The 20,994-nt window shown below is 47.9% G+C and overlaps 1 protein-coding gene across 11 annotated transcripts in view; it reads left to right on the forward strand.

The window, feature by feature from the left end:
• COL6A3 (collagen type VI alpha 3 chain) overlaps positions 1-20,994 on the forward strand; it is a 59,072-nt gene that overhangs the window by 28,287 nt on the left and 9,791 nt on the right. For all 11 annotated transcript variants that reach the window (XM_085065787.1, XM_085065789.1, XM_085065784.1 and 8 more), the window contains 30 exons: positions 892-1,491; positions 2,072-2,674; positions 3,073-3,669; positions 5,566-5,912; positions 6,388-6,466; positions 6,827-6,972; positions 8,193-8,285; positions 8,636-8,689; positions 9,606-9,677; positions 10,583-10,609; positions 10,725-10,769; positions 10,876-10,929; positions 11,095-11,157; positions 11,539-11,604; positions 12,290-12,343; positions 13,086-13,121; positions 13,619-13,681; positions 13,957-14,019; positions 14,712-14,774; positions 15,219-15,281; positions 15,468-15,518; positions 15,641-15,676; positions 15,774-15,836; positions 15,963-16,025; positions 16,679-16,711; positions 16,801-16,849; positions 17,118-17,611; positions 18,210-18,309; positions 18,799-19,497; positions 20,608-20,716. In XM_085065787.1, the coding sequence (XP_084921913.1) occupies positions 892-1,491; positions 2,072-2,674; positions 3,073-3,669; positions 5,566-5,912; positions 6,388-6,466; positions 6,827-6,972; positions 8,193-8,285; positions 8,636-8,689; positions 9,606-9,677; positions 10,583-10,609; positions 10,725-10,769; positions 10,876-10,929; positions 11,095-11,157; positions 11,539-11,604; positions 12,290-12,343; positions 13,086-13,121; positions 13,619-13,681; positions 13,957-14,019; positions 14,712-14,774; positions 15,219-15,281; positions 15,468-15,518; positions 15,641-15,676; positions 15,774-15,836; positions 15,963-16,025; positions 16,679-16,711; positions 16,801-16,849; positions 17,118-17,611; positions 18,210-18,309; positions 18,799-19,497; positions 20,608-20,716 (4,885 nt within the window). The remainder of the gene's footprint in view (positions 1-891; positions 1,492-2,071; positions 2,675-3,072; positions 3,670-5,565; positions 5,913-6,387; positions 6,467-6,826; positions 6,973-8,192; positions 8,286-8,635; positions 8,690-9,605; positions 9,678-10,582; positions 10,610-10,724; positions 10,770-10,875; positions 10,930-11,094; positions 11,158-11,538; positions 11,605-12,289; positions 12,344-13,085; positions 13,122-13,618; positions 13,682-13,956; positions 14,020-14,711; positions 14,775-15,218; positions 15,282-15,467; positions 15,519-15,640; positions 15,677-15,773; positions 15,837-15,962; positions 16,026-16,678; positions 16,712-16,800; positions 16,850-17,117; positions 17,612-18,209; positions 18,310-18,798; positions 19,498-20,607; positions 20,717-20,994) is intronic.

The following is a 20,994-nucleotide window of genomic DNA, read 5'->3' on the forward strand; positions in this document are numbered from 1 at the left end:
GGTCCGTGCTGTATCCACATGGAAGACCCACAATGTGAATGCTATTGCCTAAATCTTAAGTGGATGGATTTTAAGTCCATGCTGTTCCTTCTGGCATGGAAATTGCATCATTTAAATGCTATAGGGACAGCTTCACACCACTATAAACCAAGGTCAGCTCTCTGATAAATGTAAAATGTGCTGATTTTTCCTACTTTTGCCACCCTCATTCACTGGGGAAAGGGAAATTGGAAGCGGGCCTCAGGAGAAGGATCAGATCTTGCATTTTTGGTCTCACTTGGAACGAAATCCAGCCAGAATATGTCTGGGATGAAGAGTATCCACCCCAGATCAGTCCCGTATGAATTCACTGTCCTACTCTGTTCCTTCCCTTCTAAGCCACACCACTTTCCTCCATCCCCATTTATCAGTGTGATAATTCAGGCTCTGACCTGAATTGCCACTGAAGAAAACACTATATTAGGAATCAAAAAGTCATCCTGGAAAGGCAGAAGCTGAGAGAATAATAGAATAGAAATTTTCCTAGAGGGCAAAACCAAAGAAAGAGTGGTGGTTCTGAGTCTAAAGCAACCTGCCCTGAGTCAGGACCATCACCAGGATACATTTCCTTGGGTAGAGAATCCACAAGGAATTATTGTTCCAGGTGTTCCCTGCTCCCTGTTGCTTTCTTTGCTCTGGAAGTTGTTGTTTGAACACCCCCTGGGATGTGCCTAGCAGATTGGTCGTGTCTCTGGGTTGAGCCCAGAGCTCCCTGCTGGGGCTCCCAGGAGTTATCCCAGGAACACCCTCCCCATGGCCAGAGGCATGGGTCAATGGTGTAGATGATGGGCTTATCTGCTCTCCATAAGCAATTCCTGGTGCTTCTCCTGACCACTGCCTTCTCTCCCGCAGCGGGTGTGAAGAGGGATGTTGTGTTCCTGGTTGACGGCTCCCGCTACGCCGCCCAGGAGTTCTACCTTGTCCGCGACCTCATCGCGAGGATCGTGAACAACCTGGACGTGGGCATCGACACCACCAGGATTTCGGTGGTCCAGTTCAGCGAGCACCCCCACGTGGAGTTCCTGCTCAACACCCACTCCACCAAGGACGAGGTGCAGAACGCCGTGAGGCAGCTGCGGTCCAAGGGTGGCCAGCTGGTGAATGTGGGCGAGGCCCTGGAGTTCGTGGCCAAGACCATCTTCACGCGGCCCTCCGGGAGCCGCATAGAGGAGGGCGTCCCGCAGTTCTTGGTCATCCTCTCCTCCCGCAAGTCTGACGATGACTTTGAGTATCCGTCCCTCCAAGTCAAGCAAGTGGGGGTGGCACCTATGATGATAGCCAAGAACGTGGATACTGAGGAGATGATACAAATTTCACTTAGTCCTGAATATATATTCCAAGTCTCCAGCTTCCAGGAACTTCCCAGCCTTGAGCAGAAGCTGCTGACTCCTATTGAAACCCTGACTGTGGAGCAAATCAGGCGGCTGGTGGGAGACGTGCAACCTCCCATTGGTAAGGCACTGCCAATGCTGGCTCTCTCTGGGTTGCTACTCAAGTAAATGTTGCCCAAAAGACCTTCTCTTTAAGTCAAGGTTTTCCTTAGTTTAAAGCAAAGTTGTAGCACGTGTACAGTTTTGGAGGGAAACCTTTAGATAGGTGGCAATTCTACCCAAGTACCTAAATACAACTTAGGATTTTCAAGTCAAGTACCTAAGCATGACACCTATTTGGATTTTCAATTCAAATACACACTGTATAAAATTGCCTATTCTCACTTAGCAGCTCTCTAGGAAACAGGCATAAATCTGGGGCAAAATACAGCTGGAAACATTGACAAATCCAGATAAGAGCATTAAGGAATGCAACAGATAAGGCTCTGAGTAATGCATGATCAAAATACTAGGCAGACACACATTCCCACTTGCACGCAGGCCCTATTGGAGAGGCTCCCAAAAGCACCATGCCTAAAGGTGGCCAAAATATGCTGTGTGGTTTTACCTCACATGAGAGCAGATGGCACAGAAATCCTCCAGCAAAGCTTGAGTAAAGACTTGGCATGGCAATAATTTCCTCTCTTCTTGCTTCCCCCCAGATGTTTCTGGAGAAGAAAAGGACATAGTCTTCCTCATTGACAGCTCTGACAGTGTTAGGCCGGACGGGCTTGCTCATATTCGGGATTTCATCAGCAGAATTGTCCAGCAGCTGGAAGTGGGGCCAAACAAAGTGCGGATTGGGGTGGTGCAGTTCAGCAATAATGTCTTCCCCGAGTTCTACCTGAAGACCCACAGGTCCAAAAATGCTGTCCTGCAGGCCATCCGCCGCTTGAGGCTTAGAGGGGGATCCCCCCTGAATGCTGGCAAAGCCCTGGACTATGTGGTGAAGAACTACTTCATCAAGTCTGCAGGGAGCAGGATAGAAGATGGAGTGCCCCAGCACCTGGTCGTCATCCTCGGAGACCGGTCCCAGGATGACGTGAACAGACCTGCCAATGTCATCACGTCTGCAAACATCAAACCTCTGGGTGTTGGAGCCAGGAATGTGGACAGGGACCAGCTGCAGGTCATTACCAACGACCCTGGGCGTGTGCTTGTGGTGCAGGACTTCACGGGACTCCCAACTTTAGAACAGAGGGTGCAGAATATTCTTGAAGAGCTTCCGATACCTACAACTGATTCACCTGGACCATTCCCATCTGGTAAGGCTGCTGTTCATCCTGCAGACTGCAGAACACAGCATAGGTGGTATTTGTATGAAGTGAAAATGATTCCCTAATAACAGCTTTTGATTCCCAAACCGTCCGCTGTATTGATTAAAAGAACTCTTTGAGGTTGTTGAGTTAGGAAAGAATGGAATAAAGTTTGAAAGGAGATGAAGGTGTCTATCCATAAGTAATGCTGTATGAAGTGTTCTACAAAAGCTTTCTTGTATCTTGGCAGATGTAAAATGCTGCCAAAGGTCGATGAAACTAAAATGGTAGAAAGGAGAGAGAAATTCCATTTGCAAAGTGCTACTTCACAAAGCCCTGAGCTGCTTAAATGTTACAGATGCTGCAAACAATTACTAACAACTGTGTTTTCTCCGTAATCTTTTCAGGAGGTAAGAAGCAGGCTGACATTGTGTTTTTGTTGGATGGCTCCATCAATCTGGGGAGAGACAACTTCCAAGAAGTTCTCCAGTTCGTCTACTCTGTGGTGGATGCCATTTACAGGGATGGCGACTCTATCCAGGTAGGACTGGCTCAGTACAACTCGGATGTCACCGATGAGTTTTTCCTCAAGGACCACTCCACCAAAGCTCAGATTTTAGACGCCATCAACAAAGTCATCTACAAAGGTGGGCGAGTGGCAAACACTGGCGCAGCCATCAAGCACATCCAGGAAAGACACTTTGTGAAGGAGGCCGGCAGCCGGATTGACCAAAGGGTCCCCCAGATCGCTTTCATTGTCACGGGTGGGAAGTCCACGGATGATGGGCCAAGGGCCTCCGCGGAAATCGCGCAGAAAGGCGTCAAGGTGTTCGCAGTTGGCGTGAGGAACATCGACCTGAAGGAAGTCAGCATGTTGGCCAGCGAGAGTGCCATGAGTTTCAGAGCATCCACAGCCCAGGAGCTGTCAGAGCTGAACGAGCAGGTCCTGGTCACGCTGGAAGCCGCCATGGAGGAGAGATTGTGCCCGACAGATGTGACAAGAGGTAAGCACAATTCCTTCATAATGGGGTCAGGTCTTTCTCAAGGGTGGCTTTTAATAGCCAATGTGTTTTCATGGACTTGTCCACCCTACTGTTGTGCTTTGCCTATGGTCTGAGGTGCAGCCTCATGGATGTAAAATGCTGCCAAAGGCTGATGAAACTAAAAGTGGTAGAAAGGAGAGAGAAATTCCATTTACAAAGTGCTACTTCACAAAGCTCTGAGCAGCTTAAATGTTACAGATGCTGCAAACAATTACTTGGTGAACACTGGCACAGCCATCAAGCAGATCCAGGAGCTGTCAGAGCTGAATGAGCAGGTCCTGGTCACGCTGGAAGCTGCCATGGAGGAGAGATTGTGCCCAGGAATAACTGATGTGACAAATGAGAAAGCTCATTTCTCCTCCCGGAGTTGGATGGGGGCTGCAAACCTTTAGTACAAGAGCTGTCCATGTCCTTCAGGGTGTGAACAACTGGTGTAACAGCAGCACAGAGGTGCCATTGTGGTGGAATTCATTTCGGATATGACAGCCAGGCACTAAATCATGGCCTCCTACCACTGCATTTAGCCTTTGGACTAAATCCCACTTTGGACTTTATCATAGGGACATGATACCAGTATCATCTTGGCAGACCAGCATGTTTTGTGCCAAAATGGAAGGTGATAGCCCTTGTTTCCCCTCCCTGTGTCTATTATAAGCTAATTGAACTTCTCGGCCATTCAGGCATACATGGTGTGCTGGAAATAACAGAATCATAGAATTCTAGAATAGTTTGAGTTGGAAGGGACCCCAAAGATCATCTTGTTCCAACCTCCCTGCCATGAAACACTTTCCACTGCCCCAGGTTGCTCCAAACCCTATCCAGCCCAGCCTGGAACGCTTCCAGGGATGGGGCAGCCACAGCTTCTCTGGGCAACCTGTGCCAGGTCCTCACCACACTCACAGGGAAGAATTTCTTCCCATTGTCCCATCTACCCCTGCCCTCTGTCAGTGTGAAACCATTCCCCCTTCTGTCCCTCCAGGATCTCGTCCAAAGCCTACGTCCAACTCTGTTGTAACCCCTTTAGACACTGGAGGGGAAAAACAGAATTTCCATTGCCATCTAGTGTGCCTGCCTGATCTCATGACAGGTATGAGAAAAACCAGGGCACGAGTAGTTGTAGTTTAAGGTAAAATTGCCTTAAGAAGGAATCCCATGATTTGGCTACTTCAGAAGCCAAGCAGGGGAATTGTGGTGAGTAAGTGAGCTGGTATTGCTGTCGGAGCAGACTCCCAGCAGCTGGTTTTACTTACTACATTGCAGCCAGTCCTACTCCCAGCACGACTGACCATGGCTCAGCCCTCTGACTTTGAGCAGAGGCGTCTCCTGAACCTCTGGAGAAGCAGGAGAGGCACAGCAGCCCTGAGCCGAGCAGCAGCTCCAGTTGAGAAGAAAAACTGAGTGCGGGGAAAAGCAAACCACTGCTGGTGGTATTAACTCAAGTGTGGTTAAGGTATTAACCAAGCAGTGTGGTTAATACAAAGAGAATTCAAGCACCTCCCTGTGATTCTGTGTCACTTCAAGCAGAGGCAGAAGGTGCATGCTGTGCACTGACAGGTTTCCATGTGCTGGAAAGAGAGGAGCAGTCTTAGCTGCCTGATGAAAATGCAAATTTCTCTTGGACTTGGTTTAGGCAGCTCCTTCCAGTGCTAAAATTAGAAAATCAATAAAATGCAAGTGTTCCCAGGTTGTGACTGCTATGGTGAAAGGAAACAGAAGGCACTCGTGTTCCAAGTGGTGGCAGCTCTTGATGGAGAGTGTCTTCACTAATGACTAAAAGAGTAATTAGGAAAGCCATTACTTGAAAACCAATCATCATATTGCTCAATCACGTTCTCTCTTTCTTCATTCCCCTCTCAGATTGTAACTTAGATGTGATAATTGGCTTTGATGTCTCGGATGTTGGGCCAGGCCAAAACATATTCACTTCCCAGCGAGGTCTGGAGTCCAGAGTGGAATCCGTGCTGAACAGGATAACGCAGATGCAGAAGATCAGCTGCACGGGTAACCAGCCACCCAGTGTCAGGGTGGCCATCATGGCCCAGGCCCAGGGGGGACCCGTGGAGGGACTGGACTTCTCTGAGTACCAGCCTGAGTTCCTGGAAAAGTTCCTGGACATGCGGACCCGAGGGCCCTATTTCCTCACGGCTGACACGCTCCGGTCCTACCTGAGCAAATTCCGATCCTCGCCCTCCGGCAGCACCAAGGTGAGTCAAGGCCGAGGCCTCTGGGGTGATGTTGGCCAGCAAAGCTGACTTCTGATGTACTTTAGTTGGTAAAGAAACTGTAAATTCATAATTTAAAAAATCCCTGAATTAATTATTACATTTATCCACTGTAAAGTGGGTCACTTAAGCCCTGCTTGTTTGCTGCACTCTCCCAACATTGTTAAGGTTCTATCATGACAATTGATGAGCAGGCAGTGCCCATAGCCACTGCTTGGCTGCAAATTATTACTCTCCAGATAATTTCTCATGTCATGCTCTAGCAGCAAACCCCTGCATGAAACAACGTACAGGACCCTGGCACTGGGATGCAAAGCCTCATGGCCTGGGAACGGTGTAGCAGTTCCCCCATCTCCTCTCAGATGAAGCACTGGAAAAAGGTCCTTCAGGTTGCACACTGATTGTGTTTCACACCTGAAATGTTCTGGGTTCTGACAGCAATTTGTTCCTCTCCCAGGTCATAATCCATTTTACTGATGGTGTAGATCAGCCGATAAATCAGCTGGAGGCTGCTTCGTCTACTTTACACTCAGAAGGTAATTTCTTGTCTCTTCCAGGCAGTGATTATAATCCCTGCTAACATGTGGCCCATTTTACCACCATTTCAACACAATTTTTCCTGAATCCATCTGCTTTTGATAGTAAAGAATAAGGATTTTGTGGGTTCTACATGCACTTGCTGCTCTTCACTGCCTTGCAGTGATATTTAGCTGCCTGCTGCCACCTAAGCATGTGGGTAACTTGCACTGGATGAGTTGAAGATGCTTGTTCTCAACTCAAGAAGCTCTGTTTGCAATCAGAGATGTGGATAATGATGTGTCACCGCAGGGGAGGCTGTGCAGGCTCTGCAGAGCACCTCTCCCCATCACAAAGCCCCTTCTGCTTCCCCCTGCCAGGAGTCAATGCTCTCATCTTCGTCGGGCTGGACCGAGTGACCAACTTTGACAGACTGATGCAGCTGGAGTTTGGCCGTGGGTTCACCTACAACAGACCACTCAGAGTTAATCTGCTGGACTTGGATTTCGAGCTGGCAGAGCAGCTTGTAAGTAACTTGGCACAGGCAATGCTGCCTTGTAATGCTGGAGCAAAGCCCATGGCTGGATCTCCTGCGGGGCTGAGCCGTGGCTGGATTACACCCTCTTGGCTCTGCTCCCCTCCCCTCCCTGCCTCACGTCAGCTCTTTTCACAGATGCCACAGCAAATACAGTTCAGAGCAGATCACGGTGTTGTCCCACTCCTGAAGAAACCCTACTCCAGCTGAGGCATTAGGTCAAACGGGATGGGATAAGATGCCATCAAAAGCTGTCATGCTAAAAACCTGCCTCTGCCTGTGTTTACACTGTTGTTTTTTTTAACCTTACAGTAATGCCCTGTTGTGCCTGCTCAGTGCTAAATCTCTCGTAGAAGCACTGCTTTCGAGGTTTCTTTCCCTGAGCTCATACACTGTATTTTAGACACGCTTCTAACAGGCAAAGGAATTACCCTTTAAAGGCCCATCCAACTCCAACCCAACCCATTCCACGATTACTTCTTCTTCACAGATTTACTTCTTCTAGTTCCTCTTGAGTGCTGAGTTAATTTGCTGGCATACTCAGTATGTCCAGTCCCTCCCAACTTCTGAGTGCTACCAGCATGATTGAGCCCCTTTTACAGTAGATTTAATAAGATTGGGATTAACCACTGGTCCCTGTAGCAACCTTGCTGGGCCCTTCTCTGCAAACCAAAGCGCAGCCACTTGGGAGTGTGCCTTGGGTTTTGGGATAAGAGTTGGTCCTCAGTCCCTCCCCAAGTAATTTAGCCCCAGAAAATCCTTCCAAAACATAAATGTGTGAAGCTGGCAGGAAGTGTTTGCAGCCAGCAATGTACTTGGCAAAGAAAGTGATTTTTTTCCCTCTTCTTTCTGTTGGATGATGCAAAACCAAGCTGTGATTTCTCTGAGTCCATATCATTCTTTTTAATGTTTTGGGGTTTTTTTCTCTTTTACTGTGTGCTTACAAATCGTTCTCATCCTGCAGGTTGCTGGTGAGCTGCTCTCTGCAGTGACTTTCCCATGGCCTGCTCCACAGCCTGGATTTTTTTCTTTGGAGATGGGATTTCTCTCTTCACTGACAGGCACTGCTCTGGGGATTGATGTCCTACTAAATGCACTCTACGAGTTCTGCCCCATATAGTTTCAGTCTAAACCCCTCCCTCTGATGTCCAAAATCAGGTGTTGGGGCTCTGGCAGGTTTCTAACACCTTCACTTCCCATTTTTCCTACAGGACAACATCGCAGAGAGGACGTGCTGCAAGGTCCCCTGCAAGTGCTCAGGACAGAGAGGGGACAGAGGTGTGCCAGGCCCCATAGGACCAAAGGTAGGTCATTTAATCTGGAGAACCTGGTGGTGACGTGCAGGTTGTGTAGCTGTGGTGGGTGACATTAATGGGGGAGATCATCTCCACTCACTCCCCCCATCTGAAGGCTGACCTGGGCTGATCTTCCCTTTTCCAACAGCCTGGATTCTGTAAAACATCCAAGAGGGCAGGGATGAGTGGCTGGAAGGATGGGGTGGAGCATCTTATGAAACAGTTTAGGGACATCAACAGGAGATTATATCTCATTAACACAAATGACCAAGCAGCTGCCTTGTGCTTATCTAGGGAAACCTTGAGTATCAATCACAGAATTTTGAAGGAAATTCACAATTTTCTTTGTTGTCTTCTAGGGTGTCACAGGAGATCTTGGCTACAGAGGCTACCCTGGTGATGAAGGAGGACCGGTGAGTGATTGCCCCTGTTCAAATAGGAACCTCAACATAGCAAAGTGTTTGGAGGCTTTTCCACTAAGTATTTTCTGCTGGGAATGTGGGTGTGGGGTGGTTTAGAAAAGAGAGAAAGCAGAACTTTGAGTTTCCCACACCTGACAGGCTGAGTTGCTGTGCCAGCTGCTCCCGAGAGAAAGTCAGTAAGGAGCTTCTTGGGAGCTGGAGAAAGATGATGAGGGGAATAACTCCCATTATTTGATGTGACCCCTTTCTGTGCTATTCCCTAAGGCAAATATAATCCCCATCTTCACCAAAACTGCAGCTTATGCCAAAGTTATCCATACCACCTGCAGTTGAAAAATTTGAGTTAGTCCCAGAGTGAAACCAAGAGTGATGTCCCTATCCATCACACGGCAGACAACGTGAATCCCATGGATTCTTACTAGCATTGCTTCATCCAAACTCTGCATGAGTCCCACATCAGCCCTGGAATAAACATCCCTCCATGCATCACTCCCAAGGGGTGAAGCTGAGGCCAAATGGCTGACGGTGCTCGTGGCTTTTCCAACAACACAGAGAGAGGCCAAAGGCTCCTGTGAGACACTGCCAGACAATGTTTTCCTGGGGCTTGAAGGTCAGGATGGGATTAGGCATCTGTGCAGATCTCTGAGGGCTTCATCTTGTCATTTTAATTTTGAAAGAGAAGTTTCACAAAGCTTTTTCACAGCTGAGGGACTGGGAAGGATGATTCTCTCTCAGTGAGGAAGACTTGCAGTGTCTATATGAAGAAGGTTGTGGGCAAGAAATGGTGGGGTGGCCAGGCAAAACCTGCTGCTCCTGTGCCTCCAAGCCACCTCCTGTGGCAGTTAGCCACAAAAACAGGCTTAGCAGGCAACTCCTGACCATTGCTTTTTCCCCCTCCATGCACCAGGGTGAGCGTGGGCCTCCAGGTGTGAACGGCACACAAGGTTTCCAGGGATGCCCCGGGCACAGAGGAACAAAGGTATGTGTGGAACAATCCTCATGGAGCAGACCCAGAGTCCAGTGGGTGAGAGTTCCCTGAGGGCACCTGCTGCTGCTTTAGGAGGTCACACAACCTCTGCCATGTGCCCTTGAGTGGTGCTGTCCACCTGGCCAAGCACCAGGGCTTTGAGGGCTTGTCGTGGCTTTGGTGTTGCTCTGAAGAGCAAAAAGGCAGCTCAGAGAGGCAGGCTCAATCCAACAGGCAAGGCTGATCTATCCTGTGCAGGCTGGCTCTGGGGGGAAAGATCTGGGAAGAGATGGATGTGCATGTCTTGGCCCAGGGCTGGGACAGTGAGTGGGTGGAATTCTGCTATTGGGGAAGAAGTGAGCCATGGCTGCAGCTTTAAAGAAGAACCTTGAGCTAATGGTCCAGGACAGCAGCTGCACCACAAGCCAGAAAAGGTGGTGAAACATATAATATTTATGGGAAATAGTGAAATTAAGGGGATGTTTCCTACGATTTGCTCTGACCACATGATCCTCTGGCAGGGAGAAGAGGAATGCATGAACCAAGCCCATTAGTTGCAGCTGAGATACTGAGTCTCATAAAAAATCTGTCCAGCTTTGGACAAAGGCACTAGGATTGCTCTGGATTAACACAAAAATGGGTGCAGGGAGAAACAAAAGTCAGTGAAAGGAAGGCTTATGGCTGAGGGGTGAGATATTTTATGGATCAGCTGGATTAACCCCATGCCCCACATATTTTATCTTGGCACAACTGTTGAGGAGTCAGCTGAAGAAAAACTTAGGCAGTAGAGAAATTAGGAAAAGTCCTCCCCTGGTTGTGGTTCTGGGTCTGCCACCAAGCCCAGCCCTCCTTCTCCACTGCTTCCCACAGCAGTGAGCTGGACAAAAGTGGAGTAACTCTCTTTTCTATCTCTTTAGGGTTCTCGGGGATTCCCAGGAGAGAAGGTATGGAGCTTTTCCCTCATGCCACATGTGACCATGAGTGTATGGGCACATCAGTATCCCCATTCCCATTCCCCTTCCTCTCAGTGAGCATTTGCCCCTTGCCTCTCTTCTGCAGGGTGAACTGGGAGAAATGGGTCTGGATGGCATTGATGGAGAAGAGGTCAGTCATTTGAATTGTTTTTTTCTTAATAACTCCATACTTCAGTGGAGTATCTATCAAGCACCGTGGAAGTGGCAAATATTCTAAAATATTTTTCTTTTTTCAGGGAGACAAGGGTTTGCCTGGCTCCTCTGGAGAGAAGGGATATTCTGGCAGGAGGGTAGGCTTTTATCATTCTTACAGTGGGGCTAAATGATGGTGTAAATGTGGATTTGAGCCAGGAGAGGGTGGAAAGCCATCATGCTCCCCTCAGGGCTGAAGACTCTGCAGAAATGCTTTTGAGAGGCCTGGGCTGCTCTTCCTAACTCTCCATCTTTTCCCACAGGGAGATAAGGGAGTTAAGGGTGAACGAGGAGAACGAGGTGACCGTGGGCTCCGTGGAGATCCGGTAAATACTGCTAAGTATTTAATCATCTTCTTGATTTTCCACCCACTTTTCCCTGGGGGTTGTCAGAGAGGCTCTGGCTCTGGTTTATTAAATGCTGCTTGACAGTGGCAGGTCCTGTGACAGAGCAAGGACTTGTGGGGGGACATATGGGTACCACATCAACCACAGTTTCACCATGTTAAAATCCCCCTTCCTCCTCTTCAATATTATTTCTCAGTTGAAAAGCTGTGTCTGTCTGAAAACAGCAGCAATACTTCATCTAATTCAGTCAAAAAAGGGAAAAAAAGCAAAGTTGGTTCTCAGCTCTAGCAGAGAAGTTTACAAGATTTGATTTTTGTGTCCCACTTACACAGATGTTTCTCATTGCTCTGTTGCTTTCAGGGAGATTCAGGAGCTGATAATACTCAACGGGGCTCCAGAGGACAGAAGGGTGAAATTGGACCAATGGTAAAATCACTTTTTTGTCTTGCGCTGTTTTTTCAGTTTTTACAACAAAATGGGACAGAGAAAGGGATAAAAAGGATGCTGCCAAAAAGATGCAAATTTCTAAAACTCATTGTGCTGTGTCAGATGGAATATTTCTTCCCCCTAGAAAATGTTGTTGGTTTGCAACCAAAACTTTCTCTGGGAAGATATGAGTTTAGAAGATGTTTTGTGTAAAAGGCACCTTCTAAAAGAAATTGTTATTTTACAATGCCTTTTGGGATATTGTCTCTGAAAATTACTTCAGACTTGGAAATTACCTTCGTGTGTTTTCGTGGGTCATATACAAAAGCAAAGAACTGATTAGATTATATCAAATCTAAACCTCCTGGTTCACCTGAACCTTTGGCAAGAAAAAAACCCCACACACTACTTGGAAAATTTCAAAACCCATCTGTTTTCATAAAAACTCACAATAAAAAATGCATCTTTAACTGTCAGAAGGCATTTCTCAAAGAATAGGAATGTCAACTTGTGTTGGCTCAGAAATTTGAAGGAAAGTCTCTGTGAGTTTTTAGGAGGATTCCCACCAATGCAGGACTATTAATTTGTGTGAAAGCATGAAAGGAGCCGTTCTTAGAGAACTGAATCTGTTTTCCCAATACCTGCTCATCTCAGGGCTCTCACTTGAGTTTTGTTTTTCCCTCAGGGAGATGCTGGACCAGCAGGGCTGGAGGGCCAAGACGGTGGAGTCGGGAGGAGGGTGAGCTGCCAGACCTCCAGTCAGCAGGGGCCAAGCTTAGACTTTTTCCCTCCATCATTCTCATGTATTTTGTTTCACAAACAGCAGCAATTTAACCTCAAAATCCAACAAGGCACCCCAAAAAAAGGAAAAAACTCTCAAAAGGAAAATGCCTCGTGACTTCCTGGCTTGTTGTAGAGACTTTAAAGTCTAATCTTGAATTTATTCCCATCCAATACCTCAGTGCTCAGATCAGTGGAGCTGCACCTGATTTATAGATAAGGCCAGGTTGGATGATGCTTGAAACAACCTGGTCTAAGCAAGTCCTTGCCCATGGCAGGGAGGTTGCAGTTAGATGATTTGAACCTTCCAACCCAAACCAGTTTGGGATTCCATGATATGCATCTGCTTTCGGCTGCTGGTTTTGAAAGCCAAAAACCAAACTGGAGCTGGGATGTGTGGGGATGTGTTCTCTGATGCCTGTTCCTCCTGCCCCAGGGATGGTGACACATTCCTGCATGGATGAGGTGGCAACTCACCTACATGGTGGAGTGTTGGGGGATGTGAGGAGGTAGAAAACATGGTCAAGTCAGATTTTAGAGAGCTGACCACATGGATTTTGCTCTCCCTCTCCCTGAAGTATTTTAAATAATCCAAATGCAATTTTGGACTAAGAGAAACATTGATACATGGATCTAAAAGCACCAGGGAAAGGTGTGCTTACATATTGAAGTAACAAGCCTTATTGTTCCTTCATTTGCAGGGCATGGCAGGACGAAGGGGACCCATAGGAGTGAAGGTAGGTGGTGATGGGACAACACCTGGGGCTCCTGCCACATCAGGGCCTCAGCACCCAGAGAGATGTGCCAAGAGAAGAGATGTGCAGGCTTTGCTTGCTCCTTTCTGCCTCCTCTCTCCTCCAAATTTCCCTCCTCCCCCTCCTCATCTCTCTGGATGGCTCTTGCTGGACTTGGTGTAGAACCAACTGTCCACGTGCCTGCCTGGCAGCATTCCATGGTCAGATGTTTTGTCCCCATGTGCTGCTGAAGTAGTGTAAGAGGGCCAAACCATAAAGGAGGTTGATGCCCATCAATTGCAGGAGGCAAATTACTCCACCATCAGTGTGCTTATCACCATATCTCAAAAAATAAAACAAACCAAGAAAAAGACCCAGCTGAAAATCTGTTCTTCTCTGCTCTTTGTGCACTGTGAATACCCCAATATCTCCTTTCCCTTCCCATGGTGCTGACCAGGTCCTCTCATGCTAACCTGCACGGTCCTGTTTTGTACTTCTAGGGCACCAAGGGCACTCCTGGTCAAGCAGGGCCTGCTGGAGAACAAGGCATGCGAGGGCCACAGGTCAGTGAGCTCACAGCAGAGGAAAAGTCTTGCCTCATGATGCTGTGGTGTTACTCCATCACAGCCACTTCCCCAAAGAGTCTCATCCACAAGGACTGTCGGGATTTGGGTATTTTTGGGTGTGCTGGGGCCTGGCTGTCCTGCTTGGCACTGCATTCACAGCAGCCAAGGTGTGATGTGTGCCTGATCCCTCAGACACTGCAGCATTCGCTTCCCCTTGGATCTTGGTGTTTCTGCCCATGTGTGCTGACAGCTTCTCTTTCCTCCCTGCACAGGGTCCACCTGGCCAGGTTGGCACACCAGGAATCAGAGGAGAGCAGGGTGTCCCTGGACCCAGGGTAATCCTTCTGCAGTTTCCCAGACACTGATCCATCTCTACTCTTGTTGAACTAATAAGAATCCAATGTGTCTTCCCATTCCCCTCTCCTAGGGCTCCAACTTTGCTCCACTCTCTTATAACACACTCTTCCAGCATGATTCTCCTCTCAACTTATGCTTAAAAGAATTCTTGATCAAGTGTTACAGAAGAGAAAGAGCTAAAAGCAACCACAAAGGAGCCAAGACTCCAGTGTTTGGCCCATTACTGTGATTTTAGTGAAAGTTGATCCCTGAGTGACTGGTGGGACATTTCTGTGATGTTTCAGGCTCTGAAGTCAGAGCACAACCATTTCACATGCTTGCTGGGGCCACCCCACATATTTATTTCTCCCTCCTGCTGCATTCATCTGCCAGACCCACGGACATAAAGCCATATTGCATGTCCACACCCCCAGCATGATTTTCCCCCTCCTGCTTTCCCATGGGTGTTCACTAGGGACAATATAAATTGCTGCTGACATTTGCATTGAACTGAGTTGGACCTCCTTCTCTTCCCAAACATGAAGAAGACTTCTGAATTTCCTAAGATGTTTTGAGAGGCACCAGCCCTGGCAGTCAATACATGATTTCTATGGTCACCCAATTCCCTAGTTTCTGGCACCCAAGTTTTCTTGACACAAGGCCAACATGCCTCTCCCCATTTCCATTCCAGGCTGGGACTGGACCTCCAGGACCCCCAGGAGAACGTGGCAGGATTGGTCCCCTGGGAAGGAAGGTATGTCTTCATGAGCATGGGGCATCAGCAATTTAAGTGGCATGGAAAAGCTTCTGGATTTTGCCTGGGCTAAAAAATACACATGAGATGAACCTCAGTGTGGAGAGAAGCAGGGTCTGTGCTCTGGTTGTCTCATTAGGCTCTCATTTCATTAAACAGAAAGGCAAAAGTAACTGAGCAGCTGAGATTCCCAAGCAACTTTCCTGGGCAGATTCTCAGCTGGCGCCCATGTGGGAAGGTTTTATCTTTCCTGAAATCACCAAAGATCCCACTAAAGAGCAAGCACTTGTCAGCAGTGCTGGCTGTGCAGGTCCAGTCCTGCCTTTCTGCCACAAGGAGGGCTGCAGACTGCTCTGTGTGAAGAACCCAGTGTTGGTGGGGTGGGGAAGGCACAGAGCTGCATGGAGTTTCAGCACATGCCTTAACAGATGCTCTGCTTTTTAGGGTGAACCTGGAAACCCTGGAGCCAAGGGGCAGAATGGACAGCCAGGCCCACGAGGAGAGATGGTGAGTGTGGCCATGTCCCCCCATCTCTAAGGACACTTTAGGAACTTTGAGGAACCTTTAAGAGTTTCACAAAGACCTGTGGCCTCAGTGGGTTCTTTTTATTGGTGCTGCTGGACCTGTGGGGTTTAAATTGTTTACATATGATTTATAATTTGCATATTAATGACTTTGGCTTTCCAATTTTAGGGTGATGATGGACGAGATGGAATTGGTGGCCCAGGTCCTAAAGGCAGAAAGGTAGGTGTATGCTCAGTATTCCCACCTCCTTAACAAGGACGAGGAAGAAGCCAAGCTCTCTAGTGCAGATGGATGAGGGCATTTTCTAGAACACATTCAAATTAACCTTTCTGTTGTTTCAGGGAGAACGTGGCTTCATAGGCTACGCAGGGCCCAAGGTAGGGTGCAGCCCATGAACTGTGCATTCATTTTCCAAGCAATTTTCCATGGGCTTGTGCAGGTTTTGAGCTGCTGTTTGTGGTTTTCCCCTCCTAGGGTGGACCTGGTGACCGTGGTGTTGCTGGAGGCCCTGGCCCCAAAGGAAACAGAGGCCGCAGAGTAAGTTGGACTCTGGCACAATTTTTCCTTTCTGCCCTGAAAGATGGACACATCTTTTCCTCCAAATGCCCCTTGGGACTATTCCTGCAGGTGTTCATGGAGAGGACTTCTCTGCTCTCTTTCTAGGGAAATGCAGGAGAACCTGGGACACCTGGTCAGAAAGGAGAGATTGGATACCCTGGGCCATCTGTAAGTGTTCATTGCATTGCATTCATGTAGTGGTCCCTATGGGTGCCAGGGGTTGAAAAATAAGCCCATCACTGTCTCCTGCTGATTTCAAGTCGGGAAAATTGCTCTTTATTTGTCTTGGATGTCTCTCTATGAATTTCTAAGTAGCTGTTTCTCACTGAAAAATATTTACCTGTCTTCAAACTGAAGGAAAAAGTCAAGAAACACTATCTTACCAAGCACTAGGATTTTCCCCATGGCAATATGCCTCTTAAAATTCTTTCTAGGAGATTCTCAGCTCTTTATAATTCATCACCCCACACAGGATATAGTCCATGACCAAATCTGTCTGGCACAAGGCACCCTAGAAAGGCCAAGGTGGCTGGGCTTCCTTTGCATGTGAACCTGGAGCATCGTAACTCATAGAATGGTCTGGATTGGAAGGGACAACACTAAAGACAATCTAGTTCCAGCCCCCCTTTTGGGTTTGGCCTCAGCTAGGTTTACTCCTCACATGGGAAAGCCCTTCCCCCTGTTGCTGGAAACACAGCTGAAAACAGACAGGTTTTCCCTTGGCTCCTCCTTGACCTGTGGTTCAGTAATTATTCTGATTGTTCATGGGGCACTCTGGAGATACACACTGCACTCAATTTCTCTCCATTTCTCTGAAACAGGGCCTTAAAGGCGAGCAAGGAGAATCCAGAGATGTAAGTGTGGCACAATTTCTCTCTTGTTTTGAAACACCTTTTGGGTTGACTGTGTGACACATCACTTTTCCCTCCTTTATTTCCTAAAGCAATGTGCGCTGGTGCGAAACATCAAAGACAAATGCCGTGAGTACCTCAGTGCTTTGCTAAACCCCCCTCTCTACCCTCATTTGCCCACCATGTTGCAAGAATGACACTGACCAAGCTGGTTTTTTCTCCATCTTTTCCACAGCTTGCTGCTATGGTAAGTCTCATTCAGGCCTTTAAACCCCAGGATGGCTGCGTGCCACAATTGTTGCTCTCCCCACACACGTGGTGTGAGTGATTTACCCCTGCTGAGAACACTGCCCTTGAATCCTGACAGCTGTTTGAGGCATGACTTGATCACAATGCACATTCCTGGCAGGTCCCAAGGAGTGCCCTGTCTTCCCAACTGAGCTGGCCTTTGCCATCGACACCTCCTCGGGCGTCGTGAGGGACGTTTTCAACAGGATGAAGCAAACCGTGCTCAGAGTGGTCAACAACTTAACCATCGCTGAGAGCAACTGTCCCCGGGGGGCACGGGTGGCTCTTGTCACCTACAACAACGAGGTCACCACCGAGATCCGCTTTGCTGATGCCAGGAAGAAATCCAGCCTCCTCCAGCAGATCCAAAACTTCCAGGCAACCCTGACCACGAAGCCACGCAGCCTGGAGACTGCCATGTCCTTCGTGGCCAGGAATACCTTCAAGCGTGCCCGAAGTGGCTTCCTGATGAGGAAAGTGGCTGTCTTCTTCAGCAATGGGGACACGAGAGCGTCACCGCAGCTCAACGACGCCGTGCTGAAGCTCTACGACGCTGGAGTTGTGCCTGTGTTCCTCACCAGCAGGCAGGATGCGGTTCTTATGAGAGCTCTGGAGGTTGGGGTCCTTCACCCTCTATTTTTTGCCCATGCCCTTGGTCTGGTTTGGTGGTGTTGGATGCCACAGGCAGTGCTTGGCTTCCGTAGGCCTCTCAGGTGTGGAAGAGAGCACTGCTGCCAAACTCAGCCATCCATCCATTAGGAGAGAAACCCTAATTCCATAATCACCATGGCACATGCTGGGACATGCTAGTGAGACTCTCATGAGCCACTCTTTTCCCAGGGTGCCAGGTGTGGGATGAAACAGAAGGAAGGAGTTGCCCTAGTGAGAAGAGTCTGACAGAAAGGCAAAGGGTGGGAAGGTGGGAGTACGTTAGCCTTGCTGGCAGAGGGAGAGTGGACATGCAGAGATGGAAAGCCACAAAAAAGCCCCAGATGAGCTCACTGAGCACTGGTTCAAGTGCTTAACCTTTTTCTTGGAGTTCATGACTCTAAACTCACACTGGGGACATGAGGCTCCTCCAAAAGGGATGCACCGAGAGCATTGTGCTGAGCAGAGAATCCCTCAGAATTGTGGATTGCCCTCCCCTCCTCTGAGCTGAGAACAACAGAAGGCAGCATTATTGACTCCATGTCTTCTGTTTCCATTTTACCAGATCAACAACACAGCGGTTGGTCACGCCATTGTTCTTCCAACCAGCGCCAGTCAGCTGAATGAAACCATTCAGAAGCTCTTGACTTGTCACATTTGTTTGGGTAAAGCATCCAATTTCTCCTCTAGACAGTTCCAAATCCTTCTGGTCACACAGCAGTCGGCTGTAAGAAGGGAAGCCCAGTCGGGAGTCGGCCCGTTTGTTGATGAAACAAGGGATTCTTGGGTTGAACAGAAATCATTGGCACTATGAACGAGGTTCACTGGACGTTCTCTTCTTTGAAAAGAGAAGCTCCCTTTTTTGTCTTGTTGCCACTTTTACAACCCAAATACTGATAGCTAAGTGCTCTACAAGATGGCCTTCTGCCACTTATGACAGAGTGCTTCAGGGATCCCCTTGGACAAAGGAGCACAAAAAACCTCTGAACACATAACTGAATGTGTTGTGGGATGAAATTACTTTGCTATCAAGCAATGGATCAGTGAATGTCCAGGGCTTGATGGTACTTCATGTGACACAAGAGATGTTTATAGTGGTGAGGGAGGGTCGTGTTCAGCTCCTGCAGGTGAAATGCACTGTGTTTCCTCCCCAGATGTGTGTGACCCCCATCCCAGCTGTAGTGGAGGTGGCCAGAGACCAGCGTTCAGAGACAGAAGGGCAGCCCCCACAGATGTGGACACAGACATGGCCTTCATCCTGGACAGCTCCGAGTCCACCACTCCTCTGCAGTTCAGCGAGATGAGGAAGTACATTTCCCACCTTGTAAATAACCTGGAAATCAGCTCGGAGCCAAAAGTGTCCCAGCACCACGCCAGAGTGGCTGTTCTCCAGCAAGCTCCTTATGAACACGAAACCAACTCCAGCTTCCCACCAGTAAAAACTGAGTTCTCACTAACTGACTATGCATCCAAAGAGAAGATCATTAATTACCTCCACAACCAAATGACCCAGCTCCATGGCACGAGGGCTCTGGGAAATGCAATTGAACACACAATTGCTCATGTTTTTGAAAGTGCACCGAACCCTCGGGATCTGAAAGTCATAGTTCTGATGATGACTGGAAAAGTGAACAAAAAAGAACTGGAGCACCTGCAGAGGGTTGTCATCAATGCAAAATGCAAAGGCTACCTCTTTGTTGTCTTGGGCATCGGCAGGAAGGTGAATGCCAAGAATATCTACAGCCTTGCCAGTGAGCCAAACGATGTGTTCTTCAAGCTGGTCGACAAACCAGGAGAGCTCCATGAAGAGCCCTTGCTGCGTTTTGGGACACTGCTGCCATCCTTTATCAGAAGTAAGTGTAACATCCTGCAGCTAAAGTGTCATGGAAGGGGCAACACATGCCCTCAGAGGGGTTAACCGTAAACGTTTTGGGCAGCAGGACCCACTGAAGTTAGTCTCTCTTTCCATATTCTGTACTGTTTTGTGCATTTTGGGCTGCTCATACTTTACCTAGTTGAGTACGTCTGGGTTTTGTTCACTTTGGCTTCGCCATCCCATCCCATCCCATCCCATCCCATCCCATCCCAGTCCACCAACTAGAGTTTGCACTTCTGTGTGCTTTGCCTTGGTCTCCATGGGCTCACTTGTGGGTTCTGATCTCATCCCACCTGGTTTGCTGCTCACATAGGTCCTGCTGAGGTCCTTAGCAGCACTTCCTTGGAGCTCCTTGGACACCCAGCAGATCTTTCTTCCCAACTTCAGCATAAACATCACGTCCAGCAGGCCTTTGGCTGGCTCAGGCTGAGATCTGGAAGTGCCTGCATGCAGATTAAAGGGCCAGATGAACAGGATTCTTTGCTCCTAGAAATGATGCTGCTGTGTTTGGGATGTGCTGACTGTGCCTTGAAAATTTACATCTCAGCTTAGCTAGAGACCCCAGGCTGGATCTGCAGCTGACAGAGATCCCAAACACACCCAGCCATCAAGGATAAGAAATGGACCTTTATTAAGAAAGCTAGTTTTAGCAAAAATTCCTGAAAATCAGATTAGTGGGCTGATGCACCACAGATTTAGGAATGTCTTGCACTAGATAGGAAGTAAACATGTGGAAATAAATGTTTAGGTTATCTCAGTTTGCTTTTTGCATTTACTGCTTACAGCAGTCCTGGGAAATTCTAACTCTTAAAAAAACATTACCTGTGTGGCTGGAAGATCCTTGTTACAAGAAATGTGTTTATAAGTGACAGACTTGGGCAAACAGCCCTCTTGTAGTTAAGACTGCCATGTTTGTAAACAGGAAAAACAAATCTCCCAGCCCAGGATGCTGCAGTAACCAAACACCAAGCAAGAAGAGGAAAGTTGTTGGGTTGTTTTTTTAATTAAGAAGAAATAAATGCAATGTGTTGTTGGTGGATATCCACCATCCTCAACTCTAGTGTTTAATGTCTCCCTCTGTCTCCAGGTGAATTTGCTTTCTACCTGTCTCCAGAGATAAGGAAGCAGTGTGAGTGGTTCCAGAATGGTCAGCAAGCCCAGGGCCAGCGCCCCGTGCTCACCGGGCAGAAAGCAGTGTGAGTAATGCTTTGGGGAAAAGGAAAGAAAAAGCAACTTCAATGCCAAAAATGAGGATTATCTTTGAATTAATATAATTTTATTAATATTTCAATTAATTTTACTGGTTCCCCCAGTGCTATGTCAAAAGAACAGAGATATCTTATAGAGAAAGGCACATATAATTTTAAATTTGGGGTAAATTTCATACTTATATCTGTATAAAAATATGAAGGAAGGTGTATGCTAACTTTATTCATGTAAGTCAGGAATTCCACAAATTACCATTAATTTGGGG

The sequence above is a fragment of the Lichenostomus cassidix genome, chromosome 7, assembly GCF_008360975.1.
Source record: "Lichenostomus cassidix isolate B80296 chromosome 7, HeHo_3.0, whole genome shotgun sequence".
Lineage (NCBI taxonomy): Eukaryota > Metazoa > Chordata > Aves > Passeriformes > Meliphagidae > Lichenostomus > Lichenostomus cassidix.